Source organism: Vigna angularis, chromosome 6 (genome assembly GCF_016808095.1).
Source record: "Vigna angularis cultivar LongXiaoDou No.4 chromosome 6, ASM1680809v1, whole genome shotgun sequence".
Lineage (NCBI taxonomy): Eukaryota > Viridiplantae > Streptophyta > Magnoliopsida > Fabales > Fabaceae > Vigna > Vigna angularis.
Window position 1 is genome coordinate 26,611,823 of NC_068975.1, and position 15,282 is coordinate 26,627,104.

Here is a 15,282-nt window from a genome sequence, read left to right on the forward strand (position 1 = left end):
TTCACTTTGCAATATTAGATGATTTAAGAATCATTCTTATTCAAACCAATTTCATTTCAGAATAAAAATTATATATATCAAACTAAGACAATGTAATCCCGTGATGTTTGATTAAAAATAAAGTGAATTTATAATATATAAATAATATATATATATATATATATATAAATGTAAAATTTATTTTATAAAACGATTTTGTAAAGTTAAATTAAATTTAAAATTTACATGTTAATGAGAATTATGTAAAAAAAATATTTGTTAGATTTGGTGTTCTATTTACTATCAGATAAATTATTAATGTTTATTTTAAGTGTATTTTGATATGAGACAAGTGTGTTTGAAGTTCCTAAACCAGTTTTCTAAGATTTAAAATACACTTATTAATACAAGTTGACTCAAATTAAACTATAATTGCATCGTGTTAATTTAAATTCTTTACTCAACTTATCATGGATAAGTAAGTTAAATAAATTAACTTACATATCCATTATTTCATTTTATTTGATACATTTATTATAATAAAATTAAAATATATTAATTTAACTTGCCTTTTTTTTTAATATAGCAATACAATCAAATTATTTACAAATTTACAAATAATATTATAAAGTTAATAATTGAAAATTATAATATCGATCTACATTGTTTAATAAGTAAATAAATTAATCATTTAAATTATTTAAATATTATTAAATACATTTTAATTTTTTTAAATGTTAATATACATGATAATTAAAAATGGAAAATAATTGTAATAAAAAACTTGAAAGATAAATAGTGAAAGAATAATATAGGATTCTTGTTGATAGATAACGGATTAACTCATATTTAATGTAACTTAAACTTGTGTATTAAACCAAATTCAATTTATCTCACATTTTTAAAACTAATATATTTTTCAATTTAATCCAACTAGAACATGGGTAGACTGAGTTAGATGACAAACTTAAAAAAAAAAAAACACACACACACACACACACACATATATATATATATATATATATATATATATATATATATATATATATATATATATATATATATATATATATATATATATATATATATATATATATATAAATCAAATCTCACATCTCAATAGATTATTTTTAAGAATTATTCTTATCCGAACCAATTTTAATTCAGAGTTCTAAAATTTTAATTTTTCTCAAACTCTTTTTTAGTGATTTCTTAAAACTAACCCATGGATACGTGTTTAAAATTAAAGAAACAAATTTTGAATATTTAGATTCATATTATGAAAAGTAAATGGTAGATTTAATACAGTAGAACCTTGATGTTCTGTTTACTTAAGGGATTTGGAGGAGATGATTTGAGAGAGAGTGATTGAATGGATTTGAAGGGATTTAAGAATAATTTTTTTTTTGTTTATTTGAGTGAATTTGGAGGTAATTAAAAGTGGATTTGTAGGTAAAGTTTGTGAGAATTATGATAGGATTTGGTTGATATGACAAATTTAAAAAAATTGTTTAATTGATATAAATGAAATATTACTAAAATACCCCTAGTTATTAAAGTAATATAAAATGATAATTGTTAATGTTATATTTAATTGTAAAAAAGTTTATAAAGAGTGAAAAATTAACATTAATTATTAAAATTAATTTTAAAAATGTAAAAAGATTATAATTTAGTATCTCTATCATATAACCACAAATTTAAAATAGTTTACGGATCTTAGAAACGTAGAAACTTAAAACTGATTTTAAATTTAAAATTCTTTTGGAAGTTAGAATTTGAAGGAAAATGATTTTCAAAATCTCATGAAATTGATAGTTTGCCATTTTCAAGTTGATAAAATGAGAGGGGAAAAGAATAGGAAAGTGATTCGAGTAGTTTGTTTGTAATAAAATAGCAAAAAACCTATCTTCAGATCCAAATTCTCTCACACCACTTCGTCAACTCTCCGATCACCTATCATCATCTCTCAACCCTTCTCCTTCCCTTCCAAATCCAAAGCCTTTAAATTCAACCCCTTTTGGAAACCCCATTACCCAAATCAAGCTTCTTCGTCACCTCTCCCACCTTCAAAGTCTTCACCGCCAACACCAACACCTCTACAGGGTGCAAAGCCCTTGCCTTTTGTGATCTCCGTAGGCATAGGCCTCATTGTTCGCTTTTTCGTTTGAACCAAATGCCAGGCTCCACCTTCCACCACCAACCTTGCAACCTCCACTTTCATCAAACAAGATGGCGCCATAACGACGAAGCTTCCAAGAAAATCCCACCAAGGAACTGGATACACTCACTCTGGAACCGAATACACCGTCTACCATGGAGATCACAACACTGCGAACCGAATACACACCTTCGGAATCGAATATGTTCGTTCTCAACAATGGAAGAACCGAATACGAAGTAATGGGAACCAAATACAACTTCCCTTGTTCTTCTTCATATGGGTGGAACTCAGGGTTCCTTAGAACCAAATATATTTTCATCTTCTCGAGCTTCAAACACTCATGTTCTTCATCAACCACTTTCTTCTTCATCTTCTATGTGCAATGACTGTGAAGCAACCTCAGAAGCCTCAGGAATCTCTGCAACTTTCTTAATTTACCATCGAATTGGAATCGATTCTTTATTAGTTAAAATCGATTATATTAACTTACCAAGAATGCAAGTGGAATTATAGTGAGACAGATGGGTAGTTCAAACTTTTTAATTTGGATCCCTCCAAATCTCATCACATTTGCGGGTGATTGAAAAGTGTATCATTTCGCAATTCCTTTCAAATGCGCATTTCTCTACATGTGAACACAAAATTCACTTCATATCGTCGCTCTTAAAAACGCGTAAACATTCCCTCAATGTGAACACAGCGTAAATTTTTGTTTATTACATTGAATTGTATTTGCGTTTATGCATTTAATTTTATTCAATGGTAGTTTCAGATGTACACGCTCAATTTGAATAAAATGATCTCATACAAATAATTTAATACATGATTCATAATATATATGTGTGTGTATATATATATATATATATATATATATATATATGTTTCTAACTTGTGTATCTCTTTTTTTAGTTGGTACATTTTAGCAATGTGTACCGGGGTTTTAGTAGACAAAAATATCCTTATGTATTATATATTTTAAGTTTTAAGGTCAATGATATTTGAATAATTTTTAATCTCAAAACTAAAAAAAGAAACCCTCAAGTCCTTACTTACATCCCACATTCCTCTCAATTATTTCTCTCTTTCATATCTGTGAAGAACACTCTCCTCATCTTAATTCCCCTTTCTCATTTATCTAATTTATTTCTCTTTCATCTCCATACTCTCTCTCGCCCACACACAGTAACTCGCGACACCGTAATTTGTTAATATTGTTTTGTTTGTTCATTTGTTTTTCACTTTAATAACAAAATAATCGATGATTATTATTAAATTTCATTTTTAAATTTTAGATTTAGTAGTTTATCTTTAGAGAGATTTGATATTTTGACTATTAAGTTATCCAAAAATATTTTCCAGAAGAGAAAAACTGTTATGGGGAAAGGGGATTCCGGAAGGGGTAAGTTATTGTCCAGAAAATGGATTTATGAAGTCAACTCTTAAAAATAATTCTAAAAACATATTTTCCACTGAAAACAATATTTCGAAATATACTTTTCGCATATAACCAACGTCAAAACACAACAAAAAATGAAACTCCTACACATAATACTAAATGATTTAAGAGGACCAAATTATTGAAGAGAGTTAAAGTGAAAAACAAATGAACGAATAAAGCAAGAACAACAAATTACGGTGGGTTGCTGTATGTGGGTTAGAAAGAGTATGGAGATGAGAGAGAAACAAATTGGATAAGTGAGGAATGTGAATTAGAGTTACGCGAGTGTTTCTGATTTGTTCAGTTTGACTATAGTAGGGATGACAGAGAAAAAGTTGGAGTGAGAGAGATGAAAGAGAATTGGTTGAGAGAGGAATAAGAGAGGTGAGTAAGGGTTTGAGGTTTTTTGTTTTACTTTTGAGAATTAAAATTATTAAAATACTTTTAACCTTAAAACTTATAATTAATCCATAATATATAAGATTCAAACTTAGAATCCATAATATATAAGATGATTTTTTTTATTAAAACTCGATAGACATTGCTAAAATATACAAACTGAAAAAAAAGCATCAACAAGTTAACAAACTATATATATATTTGCAAATAAAGTATAAGTATTTATCTTGCGCAATATATGTTGGAGTCTCTTTCCACTTTTTTTTTATATTTTTGTAATATTATACTATACTTTTATTTGTGTATATTCATATTTTTATGAATATTGTATAAAAACATCACTAAGGATAAAATTAACAAAAGATATTTTGTGTATTATGTATCAAGGGTTTAGTATTTAGATTTGTACATCTATAAACAATATTATTCCGATAGTTATTGTTGTATGAAGAAATTAAGTGATGTTGAGAAATAATATGTTATCAATTTATATTTTTATTAAATAATAAAATTATTTTTTCAATAAAAGATGAAATAAATGACACTAAGAGTAGTTATATATACAAAATAAGTTAGTTATACATGCAAAGTAAAGAGATTGAAAACAATGACTTAATAAAAAAAATAGTAATATAGATCATTTCACACAGAGTAAAATATTATAAAGAGTAAAATATTATAAAAAGGCTTTAGAAAAATAAAGTAAAAGATAAAAGAAATATTGAATGAAGGTAAGAAATTTGTGTGCGTTTAAGTATATTTAAAAAAAAAATTGGACACACAAAAATAAAATAAATATTTATCTTTAACTTCTTTTATAGTTACTCTTTGATATAATAACTGCTGTCTCTATAACATGAAAAATGTTATTATTATTATTATTTTTTTATTTCTTAAGCTGGAAGTTGCTGAGAAATTAAACGACGCGTTTCAAGGGATGCAAGATATGCAGTGGCGGTTGCAATGCAACTTCCCGCTCTGTTGCTCTAAACCCTAATCTAAACTAAAACCCTAACCAGAGGTCGTTGATCACCATTTGCGTAAAAACCATGGCGATGAAAACCGTTGAAGAAGACGAAGTGGGTATCTCATGCTTTATTTCAGACCTTCCTGGCTTCCGCGGAGTTTTAAAGCAAAGGTCTTTTCATTTTCTACAGAATTCATTACTACCTTCCTCATTGCACCTCCTTGATAGTGATGTATGTGTGCTGAAGTGCATTATTCAACAATGTCTTGTTAATGTTGATTTCAGTTGAATTTTATTCAGGTATTCTGATTTTATTGTGAATGAAGTGGACAGAGATGGAACTGTTGTTAAATTGACCTCACTTGATGCCCCTGAAGAGGAGCCTGAGGTCTAATTATCTGTGATCATTGATCAATTAATTTTTGCTTTGTTTTTGGTATCTGACTTTTTTATGCTTATTTCAGAGTGTTCAAGAAAATGGAACCAACACATCTGACACTGTTGTAAGTTATGCCTCTCGAATTGAATCTTTCAAGTCTCTCGCCGGGGAGCCTGATGCAATTCTTTTGGAAGAATTTATTAATAAAATTAATGCCGGTGGAGAAGATAGTTTTTCTCCCATTGTTCTTTCTCCGGATTCTGATAAGTCTCATCGAAAGGTTAGTATGAGTTTTGTGGCTTATTTTGCTCTGTTAGATTCTGAAGACGTCTACAGATGATCATAATGGGGAGCACTTGGATATTTACTCGAAGCGGGTGTCTCGTCTCATTACAATGGGCAGACATTTTTGATGAATTTACATGATTTTTGGATTAAGAAACCAAGTATTAAATTGAATGCTTTTGAATTGCACTTCATTAATTTACTAAGCCTTTTTTTAGTACATTTATTTGAATTTAGAAAGGGGGGACTGGTCTGATTTTGCTTATGTGGCATGCAAAATAAAATCATTTTGTAGTTTCTTTGCCCTTTCAAAATATCATAATTTTTTTTACTTCTGAAATGTATCAGGCAGTGCATAACTTCTTTAAGGAAAACTTTAAGTTCCTCGTTACTGATGTGGTTGACGGACCCGACCCTTCCTTGAAATGTATCCGCGTGAGATTCAATTCTGCTGAACCGAACAACAAAGGCAAAAACTCCAAGAAACGGAAAGAAAGGGGTGATAAACCCTTTGACAGCCGAGGTTCAGAAAATTGGCCTGAAAATGTTGGCAAGTTCCTAAGGTAAGATTGCCCAGCGATTTTGTTTAATAAAGTACAAATTAAGCAATGCTTGCTGTCTTCCATTTCTAGTGTAGTCTGCAAGAGCGTTTTGTTAATTATCTATAATACTGTGTCCAGTAAGTAACTAATTATTGAATATCATTCAACTTAATGAAGACTCTCGGCTGTATTTAATTATGTTATTCACAAATTGTCAGAAAGTGATAGCCGCTCATTGTTGCATTTCTTATTTGCACTTGCCGTTTTCCTGTTTTTACATTGTATTTGTGTCAACTGAATGTTTCCACCAATGCAATTTCTAGGTTCCATATTTACAAAGAAAACAAAGATACGCATGAAGCCTTGGGGGTTATTGGAAATATGCTTGGTATCCAGGTGTGTATGGTTCTTCGTTGGATACACTCTGCTGGCTTTTTGATTGATTTTTGAACGTGAAGGTTTTTGGCTAATGGTTCATTCAATTCTGTGTGTGACATTGATTCCCTTTTAACCAATTATTAATATACATTCATGAACTGAAGCATGTGTGATATGATATGATAAATAAATCTGTTTACCATATTGTTATCTGTGAATTATTTGCTTGATATATTTATAATTGTTTATAAATGTATCATGCCTCTGTACGACCTTTTGTTTTCAACCTGGAGATTTAGGAACATTAAATAAATGCAGTGTGCTAATATTACTATTAATTTATGAATAATTCTGTTTTAACTGATTGATAATTAATTGACAGCCAAAATCATTTGGATTTGCTGGTACGAAGGACAAGCGTGCTGTCACAACACAAAGGGTGATAAGTTGTTGCATTCTTTTTTACTTTACATCAAGCATTCTTTCATTTCTTCACTTTCCAGAATTAGTACCTGTGTTCATCTATAGATAAATAGTAAAACTGGTTTATTGCTTCTTTTGTTTCTAGGTTACTGTTTACAAGCAGCGAGCAAGTCGGCTTGCTTCACTTAACAAGCGCTTGTTTGGTATTAAATTGGGTGATTTCTGGTAAGGTTATTGAATTTTGAACAGTTGACATTCTTATTTAACTGGTTTTTGTGGAATGATAGCTATAAATGTACTTATTGTCCAGTTATGTTAAGGAAGGACTTTGTCTTGGCCAGCTCATGGGAAATCGATTTACAATTACTCTGCGGTGAGGGTGCTACTTATACATGAAATTTATTTTCCATATGTTAAATCAGTATCCTTTGAGTTAAGGTTATTTATAATTGTTAATGTAATTGAGGCTTTTTATTTGTATCATAGCATTGACATATTTTCTCAGAGGTATTGTTTCAGATTCTGAAGATATCATAAAAACATCTGCAGATGCCTTGGGAAGGCTTGGCTTCATTAACTACTTTGGTCTACAGGTACTTTAATTTTTCCTCTCTTATTTGTTCTCTCATAATTTTGTTTCAATGACATGCGCTTGGGATAACTACCTTGTGCCAGTTTAGAGCTGAACTTGCGGAACAAGCCTGGGGGCTATGTTCTATGATAGCATGTGGCCTTACCTGTATACTATTCAGAACTGACATATGCAGTAGGATGCTGTGTGAACCCATTAGATTAAATCATCATTAATCAGTTACTGCTATTTATCATTTTTCCCATTTTCCTATATCTGTAAGTCAGGAAAAATTAAATCTTGGATGCGAGCATATTGCTTTTCTAACCTCTTGAAGTTCCGTTGTGTCCAACATATGCCTGCTCTGTGTATTTGTAATACAAACTTATGTTTTATTTTATTTCTTTAAGGATGACATACATGCATAGTCTTAAAGATTATTATGATGCATACATTAAAGACATAAGAAACTTAAACATGTTGGAAAAGTTACCCAGCTTCATATTCCCTGTTTCTTGAAGAGAAAAAATTCTTTTAAATTTTTTGTTGTAAGTCTAAAATTGCATTAAAATGTAAAATCTTATTTTACATTTGTCTCTGTGGTTTTGCTTAGTTTTGCAGCATTTCATAAAGTAACAAATGCTGATTTAGACTGTGTTAAGATGTACCAAATTGGACTAGAAATAATATGGCTATAACATTCCTCATTAGACTTGGCAATCCTTCCCTTGCGTTAACTTTTGAAAGTGAACCAGGCGTAGTTCATTTCTAGTAAACTGTCTATTGTAAGACTTATTTTATTTTTCATTTTTGCTTTGCAAGTAACTTATTTGTCTGAATGTGCTCACTGTCAGCGTTTTGGAAGTGGTTCTTTGCCAACTCACCTTATTGGAGGTGCATTACTTCGAGGGGAATGGAAACTTGCTGTTGACATGATTCTTGATCCAAGAGAAGGAGATATCCTTTTCATTGTTTCTATTATTACATATAATGGATAATGTCTAGATGATTAATCAAATAATTGTGCTGCTGATAGTTAAAAAGAGCATTTTGATTACTGTTGTTCGTCATAACAATGTTATCTAGATACAGAGAATTGCAATAGCCAAGGCACGTAAATACTATAAAGAAAGTAACGATGTTGTTGGGACACTTAAGCAGTTGCCTCGATATTTAGTTGCTGAAAGGGCTGTGGTAAGCTTCAAATAAAAGTGATAGTTTGAATCTATTTTTTTTGTTTACTCACTGTATTTATCCTTGTATGATATGTCGTAACCTCGATTGTGTCATCAAAAATTCTGCAGCTGCAATCATTAAAGACGTCTCCTGGAAATTATTTGCAGGCTTTGAAAAGCATTCCAAGGACTCTGAGAATGTTGTGAGTTATAATTATTGTATGATATTTATTATCTGGCTAAAGTGGTGATGCGTTGTCTGTTACTGCTAGTGATTTTTCTTCGTTTTCAAAGTTAATTTTTATTCTTTAGTGTCATCATCTGGTGTTACAGAATTCCATGATTTTTTTTTTCTTTGGACACTGTATAGTGATAGTGGTATGCTTCTATTTGAACTGTTCTTGCATGAAGAATAAAAAATGTTTTCTTAAGCAGATCTAATTTTTCTTTCTCTACGTTCCAATATAAACCTATTCCAGACTTTGAATTTGACACACTTTATGTGAAAATTCACATATTCTCTTTAGCTTCGAATTATCTTATTTTGTTTCTAGAAAGACTTGCAATCAAAATTATCAAGGGTAAACATTTCGCTGAAATGCCTTTTCTGGGCATATACTGATCAAAAACCAAACGTGCTCCATGATTTTTGCATGTTGCAGACTACACGCTGCAGGCATGCCATAGCAACATTAATTTCCTTACTTGCAATAGAAATGTGATGAAAAAGGCTGTAGTGTTGTTACTATTGGGAATTCTATGAAGTTTATTGCCAATGTCTATTTTATGTTGGGGTGTACATTTCCATGCCAGCTCATCAGCCATTCAGTGTTATTTGATGAAACAGAGTTGACAAGTGCACGTGTTTTTTATTATGAAATAATATTGGTCATTTTAGTACTAAGGGGCCAGTTTGTTTTAGTTTATTTAAGGAAACAGTCACTTTGTTTTTTTAAATGACTACCTCTAAATTTTTTTCATGCAATTGTTTTAGTTTTTCAAAATAATTACAAAATGAAAGTAATCTAAAATTTAATTAAAATGAGAAGCTGTTTCTATTGGCTTCTCATAAAAACCATTTGTTTTCTTAAAGTGAGTTTTTTATGATTCTAAACAAACAAATTATCACTGAATGATTTTACATTAGAATAATTGTTTTAATCTGTAATAAACGGGTCATAAATCTCTGCTTTGACACCGTATACAGCTAAGGAGGAAGGATTTTCATGTATAGAAAAACAGTTAACACAAATGCAAATGAGTAAAATTTGAAAGCTAGGAAGATGCAAAAGAAATTCTTGCACAAGCTTTTAGCTTTAAAGTGGGTTGTTTATGCTGTGTATTTGTTGATGATTTTTCTTTTGTTCTGAGTTGTACTCAGAACTGTTGTCGAGTCTCAGTTGGTTATACGGGTACATAGTTAGTTAGAGCTTTAGTTTTGCAGCTGTCAGCATGACTGCTGTAACTAGGTACTTAAGCTAGTTTTAATCAGGTATTGAAATACCTTTTTGTATCTCTCCTTTCTAAGTAACATTCACTCAGCTACACAGTTCCTTTCCTTTTCTAAATTATGTCTCTAAACATCGTGATGTAGTTCCATTTGCAAAGAAAGCCAGCTTTGAACACAAATAAAAGATGTTATAAATATTCATTTCATATTTCCATTACCTTTTTTAGGTATATACATAGTTACCAAAGCTATTTATGGAACCATGCTGCAAGTAAGAGGGTGCAAAACTATGGTAAGTTGTGGTTTATAATAAATTTCTCGATTTGCCTTGTTTCTCAGGAAATAAACTTCTAATGTCACATCTCCTGACTCCTTTCTGCATTTGTACTCAATCCATGCAATCCTTACCATGAATTATCATTGTTATGATAGCTGAAGTCAAAATATTCATTTATTAAATTGAATGATATTCTACTCTGGCAGGAACTGAACAAGTAGTATTGGGGGACTTGGTATATTGTAAAGGAAATTCTACTGCAAAAGTTGAAGAGTTTGTTGGATCTGAATATGCTGAAGACTGTAGTGCTGGTGGGTATGCTTCCAATAATGAGGATGATATCTCTGTAGATATTCATGAAGACATAAATACTTGTGTCAAGGTTAGTGGTTTGATTTTGGTCATTTGCAGAGAGATATGCTAGTTCTTAACCGAACTGTAGTTTTAGAAATAAGCCACGGCTTAAAATTTTCATCTATCTATTCAGAGTCTAGTGCACACACATTATGTACAAATATTTGGTCGTTTTATTCATTGTAATTATTCTGAAAATTACCATAAAAAGAATTAGGAGGATAAGAATCCTCCTTAGAAAAAGGTACGTTATAAGAAAACATCAATGAAGGTGTCAGATGGTATTACTTTGTATTATTCTGGACATCAAAGTTCAGGAATATTTTATGAAATCAATTATTTTTCATACAAAAGTTTGGAGGATAAGAATCCTCCTTAAAAAGGAAAAAAAGAGAAAAAAAGAAACAAGAAGAAAAAGTACGTAAAAAAAGAAAACATCAATGAAGCTGTTAGAAGATATTAAGAATTAGTCTTGTTAGCCTTGGGCTTGTGCCAGTAATACTTGCACTTGATCTATTTTTGTGGTATAAATAAGTACACTAGGTTTTCAGGAACATCAAACTATCAATGACGTAATACATTGTTAACTGTCATTCTCTCTTTCATTTTATTTATTAAAATACTAAGATTTTTTTATGGAAGTAAAGCTACCCAATTTGTCCGTCTATAAGACAAACCCCTGTAGAAAACTGTTTTTACCGTTACTTGTTGCCAAGCTCTAATCTTATCCGATTGTAATTTTAAAAGGATCAAGAATTTACTTTTTGCAAAATGCACCGGAGTAAGGTAGATAGCATTTTGCCTTCTAATATTTGTCGTAGATCACTCTATCAAAATTTCATTGTGTCCGTTCTGCTAAAACCTGAATCACACCCCTAGTCTTCTGAAATTCCTAACTAAGAGTTCTATTAAACAGCTATATGAAGTACACAAGAGCAATGGGAGCTTCTTAATTACATGGTGCAGGCCTTTTGTGCTTATATCTGTCTATAACTTTACCATTTTGTAATCTCACAGTATGACTTTACCCCTTTTGTATTTATCAGTCGTAGAGGTTCTCATCTTATCACCAGTATCTTGGAGTTTCCTTTTCACTTTTGCCACCTTGTTTGGCGAAACCATATTATATTTTTTCTTTTTCTAAAATATAATTGTTACAAGTGTTAGAATATATGAAAAGTGTCCAATTTTATCTTGAAGAAGTTATTTCTGAAATAAAAAGTAGTTATCACAGTAAATAGTAGTTATTATAGTGTCATCCTACTAATCTAAAATGATACAAAAATTGTGTTCATAAAAAACAGTTATAAAATTGGTATCATGTTTATGTTTGTATAGATTAACTGTCAACGTGGGAAGTGACTCTGAGCATTTGAGGAAATCAATAATTATTGAGAAATTTTGTGTTAAATTTCTTCAGTGAAAACTATAGGGAACCATTTTTTTTCTCAAATGAAGGGATTAATTCCATATGGGCATAATTCTATGTCGAGGAACTTGGTTTCCACCTTCATTAGCAGGCGGTAAAGTGTAAAATCTATTTTTTAAAATTGAAGATTTTCATTTGGGAAAAATGAGATGAAGTAAAACTAAGGGAAGGATAATTTATTAATTGGGACAAACAAGAATTACTCAACAAGGAACAACAGAAGTTGTGTGAATGATGTTCTAAAGTGGGTTTACTTCGTGTGACAGGTTGTTGATGCTGAAGATCTTAATTCTGGATACTACACAATTGATGATGTCATCCTTCCTATGCCAGGGTAAGCATGATTGGCTAATAGTGGTCAGGTTCTCTGATTCTGACAACTCAAATCCTCAACCAATGCTTTAGTTTTCCATTGTCTTTCTTCTTCTTCTATTTTATTTATTTATTTATTTATTTTTGGGGGAGTGATCATTCTGAAATTTGTGTATTTGTTATCTTGCAGTTCACGGGTAAAATATCCAACCAATAATATTGCCAATGTTTATGAAGATTTAACAAAAAAAGTAAGTATCAATTTTGACCCTCGTACTTTCAAGTTTCAATATCCTGAATTTTACGCATTTAATTAGGAGTGAGATCTCAGAAGTTCAGGCTGGGTCAAATATTTTGTAATTAATTTTTTCTTACTATCTCACTAAGAAATTACCCACCTTATCCCACTCTTCCTATCTCTTACACGTAAGAATTATCGTAAAGAAGATGTAGGAGTAGATCTATCTATTTACTTGTAAAAAATACTTCAAGGTTATATTAATTGCTATGCATTTGACAGTACTTGAGAAAATGACTTTATTTGATGCCGGGGTAACTCACAAGGTTGCTGCTCAGGTTTATGCTGTAGAACACTATCCCGTAAAGCCTGCTGTATTTATGTTAATAAGATTATTATTAATACTCTGTAGTTGACAATGGATATTGATTTGGAACTGCAATTTAGTGGAGATATAGTTAAGCATGACGACTCCCTCTTTCTGAAACTTTTAGAACTGTGTTTAATTTTAGAACTTTTAGAACAAGTTCTTACATTTTTGTTTGGGTTGCTGTCCTTGCTTTTTTGTAACCTTCTGTACTGTTATTTTTCCATGGGTTGTTTGTTATCCCCCCTTATAATACATTCACCTGTTTTATCGTACTTGGTCAGGATGGAATCAGTTTAACTGAAAGCGTGCACAAAGTGGAGTATGTAAAAAATCTCAACTTAATACATTCATTCTTTTTCTCTCCTGCCAGTTCTCTTACCCTGATCTAATACTTCTTTTAGGGAATTCTCAATAACTAGTATCACTGGATGTTACCGGAGGGTTTTTCAAAAGCCAATTAACTTTGAATGGTATTTTACTTAGTTAACCCTCCAGATTGCACAGACTCGTATTTTTAGCACATTTTTTTGTGTGTAGTTCACTCTGATTCATTTCTTTGATGTCTGCAATTCCAGGGAATTGCTTGCATACTCCGACAGTAATAAACAATTGGTAGAGACAGATTTAGACAAAATTAATAAGTCTGCACCTAAGAATACTGTCAAACCAATTGACGTAGGAAATGGGAAAACTGATGAAGCCTTTGATTGCATCCGAGAGTTAGAGAGTTCTGATGACTTTCCAAAGGATGAGAATTTTAAGGAGATTGCGGGTGAGGAGGTAAAATTACCTCATGGCGAATCTCTTGGTGATTCCAGCTCTCAACATTCTCATATTGCTCTGAAACTGAGCTTTACGCTTCCTGCTTCATGTTATGCAACAATGGCCATAAGGGAGCTGCTGAAGACTTCAACATCTGTAAGAACCCTATTTGAAAATCTTGTGTCTGTTAATGCGAGGTTACAAATTAACCATGATTTGGAATAACTTTATGGTGAGAACAATCAATTAAATTTTAATGGTGAAGATAAAACAATAGGCTAGTTACTTGTACTTTTTTATCACTATGATTTGTGGATTAGAATTGATTCTTGTGTGTTATCCAAATACACTATAATCTTTAAACTATACTGAACTATTTCAGCATGGTTGAAACTGGCTGGGTAAAGGGGATCAGTTAATCTCCCAGTTGTACGTGCATATAAATACTTTTATTTGAATGTTCTTGCAGGTTGCCTATCACAAGACATTAAACCAATAGTATGCACAAAGATACCCATTTAGGAATATTTTCTGGAGGAGAAAGTGACTTATAGAACAGAGACAACAGCGTCGAGGGAAGTTTACTAATTTTATGTTGCTATAATATCTTGTTAGATGAGATAGAGCAAAAAATCCTCTGTCAGGTACTCTTTCTATGTAACATGGAAATTTAACTGTTTTTGTCAGTTATGCCGAATGTTTAACTTTAAATCTTCGTTTTTGTAAGAGATGATTTGCATGTGTAGCTTTCTTGGTGTAGCTTCCTAGGCACATGATGTAGTGATCAGTTTGACTAAGGTGTAGGGTAATGGATATTTTGTACCATTATTAGGAAATGGAACATCTTCTCTCCTTTTCAATAGTACAATACTCCATTGTCCATTTGGTGTCTTATTCTCTTATACTTGTGAAGTGGGCGAGAGCATGCACAAGGTTGTTATATTCAAACCAAATTGATTTTCTTGCTTATGATTTTGTACCATTAAACACGTTTTAGGATTGAAAGGATATGTTTTTGAATTGAGATACCGAAGGGGGTAATTTTTTTTTTAATTTTTAATAAATGTTCTCCGTTATAATATTTTTAATATGAAAATAAATTAAAAAAAAATAAATAAAAAACTACTGCCTTAAGACATATGTTATAGAAATAATGGGATGTTTCGTAATTTTTGGTTCTCGCTATGTTAATTTATTACTGAGAAATTTACTCTAAATTTTGTTTAACCTAAATAAATTTTAATAAACTTTAGAAAAGTCATAATTTCATATCTTTTATTTATACTTAATTATTATACATGATAATGTATATTACTTCAAGAAATAAATAATGATTTTGTTCTAAAGGTTAAGTTAGTTGGAAGTTCTACACATTTTTTTAAACAATTTT

At 30.9% G+C, this 15,282-nt stretch overlaps 1 protein-coding gene across 2 annotated transcripts; it reads left to right on the forward strand.

Annotated features, from left to right (window-relative positions):
• Positions 1-4,886: 4,886 nt before the first annotated feature.
• On the forward strand, positions 4,887-14,774 carry LOC108343544 (multisubstrate pseudouridine synthase 7). 2 transcript variants are annotated; one of them, XM_017581894.2, is made up of 20 exons: positions 4,887-5,118; positions 5,248-5,335; positions 5,412-5,606; positions 5,960-6,174; positions 6,477-6,549; positions 6,914-6,970; positions 7,100-7,179; positions 7,265-7,327; positions 7,460-7,547; positions 8,380-8,482; positions 8,616-8,719; positions 8,830-8,903; positions 10,378-10,442; positions 10,634-10,809; positions 12,477-12,544; positions 12,713-12,773; positions 13,412-13,449; positions 13,532-13,600; positions 13,706-14,048; positions 14,362-14,774. In XM_017581894.2, exons 1-20 carry the CDS (start codon positions 5,030-5,032, stop codon positions 14,389-14,391), a joined length of 2,079 nt encoding a protein of 692 aa, XP_017437383.2. In that variant the 5' UTR covers positions 4,887-5,029; the 3' UTR covers positions 14,392-14,774. The 2 variants fall into 2 exon arrangements, with proteins under 2 accessions (XP_017437383.2, XP_052735299.1); XM_052879339.1 differs by lacking the exon at positions 5,248-5,335 and having other exon boundaries at positions 4,929-5,118.
• The last annotated feature ends 508 nt before the right edge of the window (positions 14,775-15,282 follow it).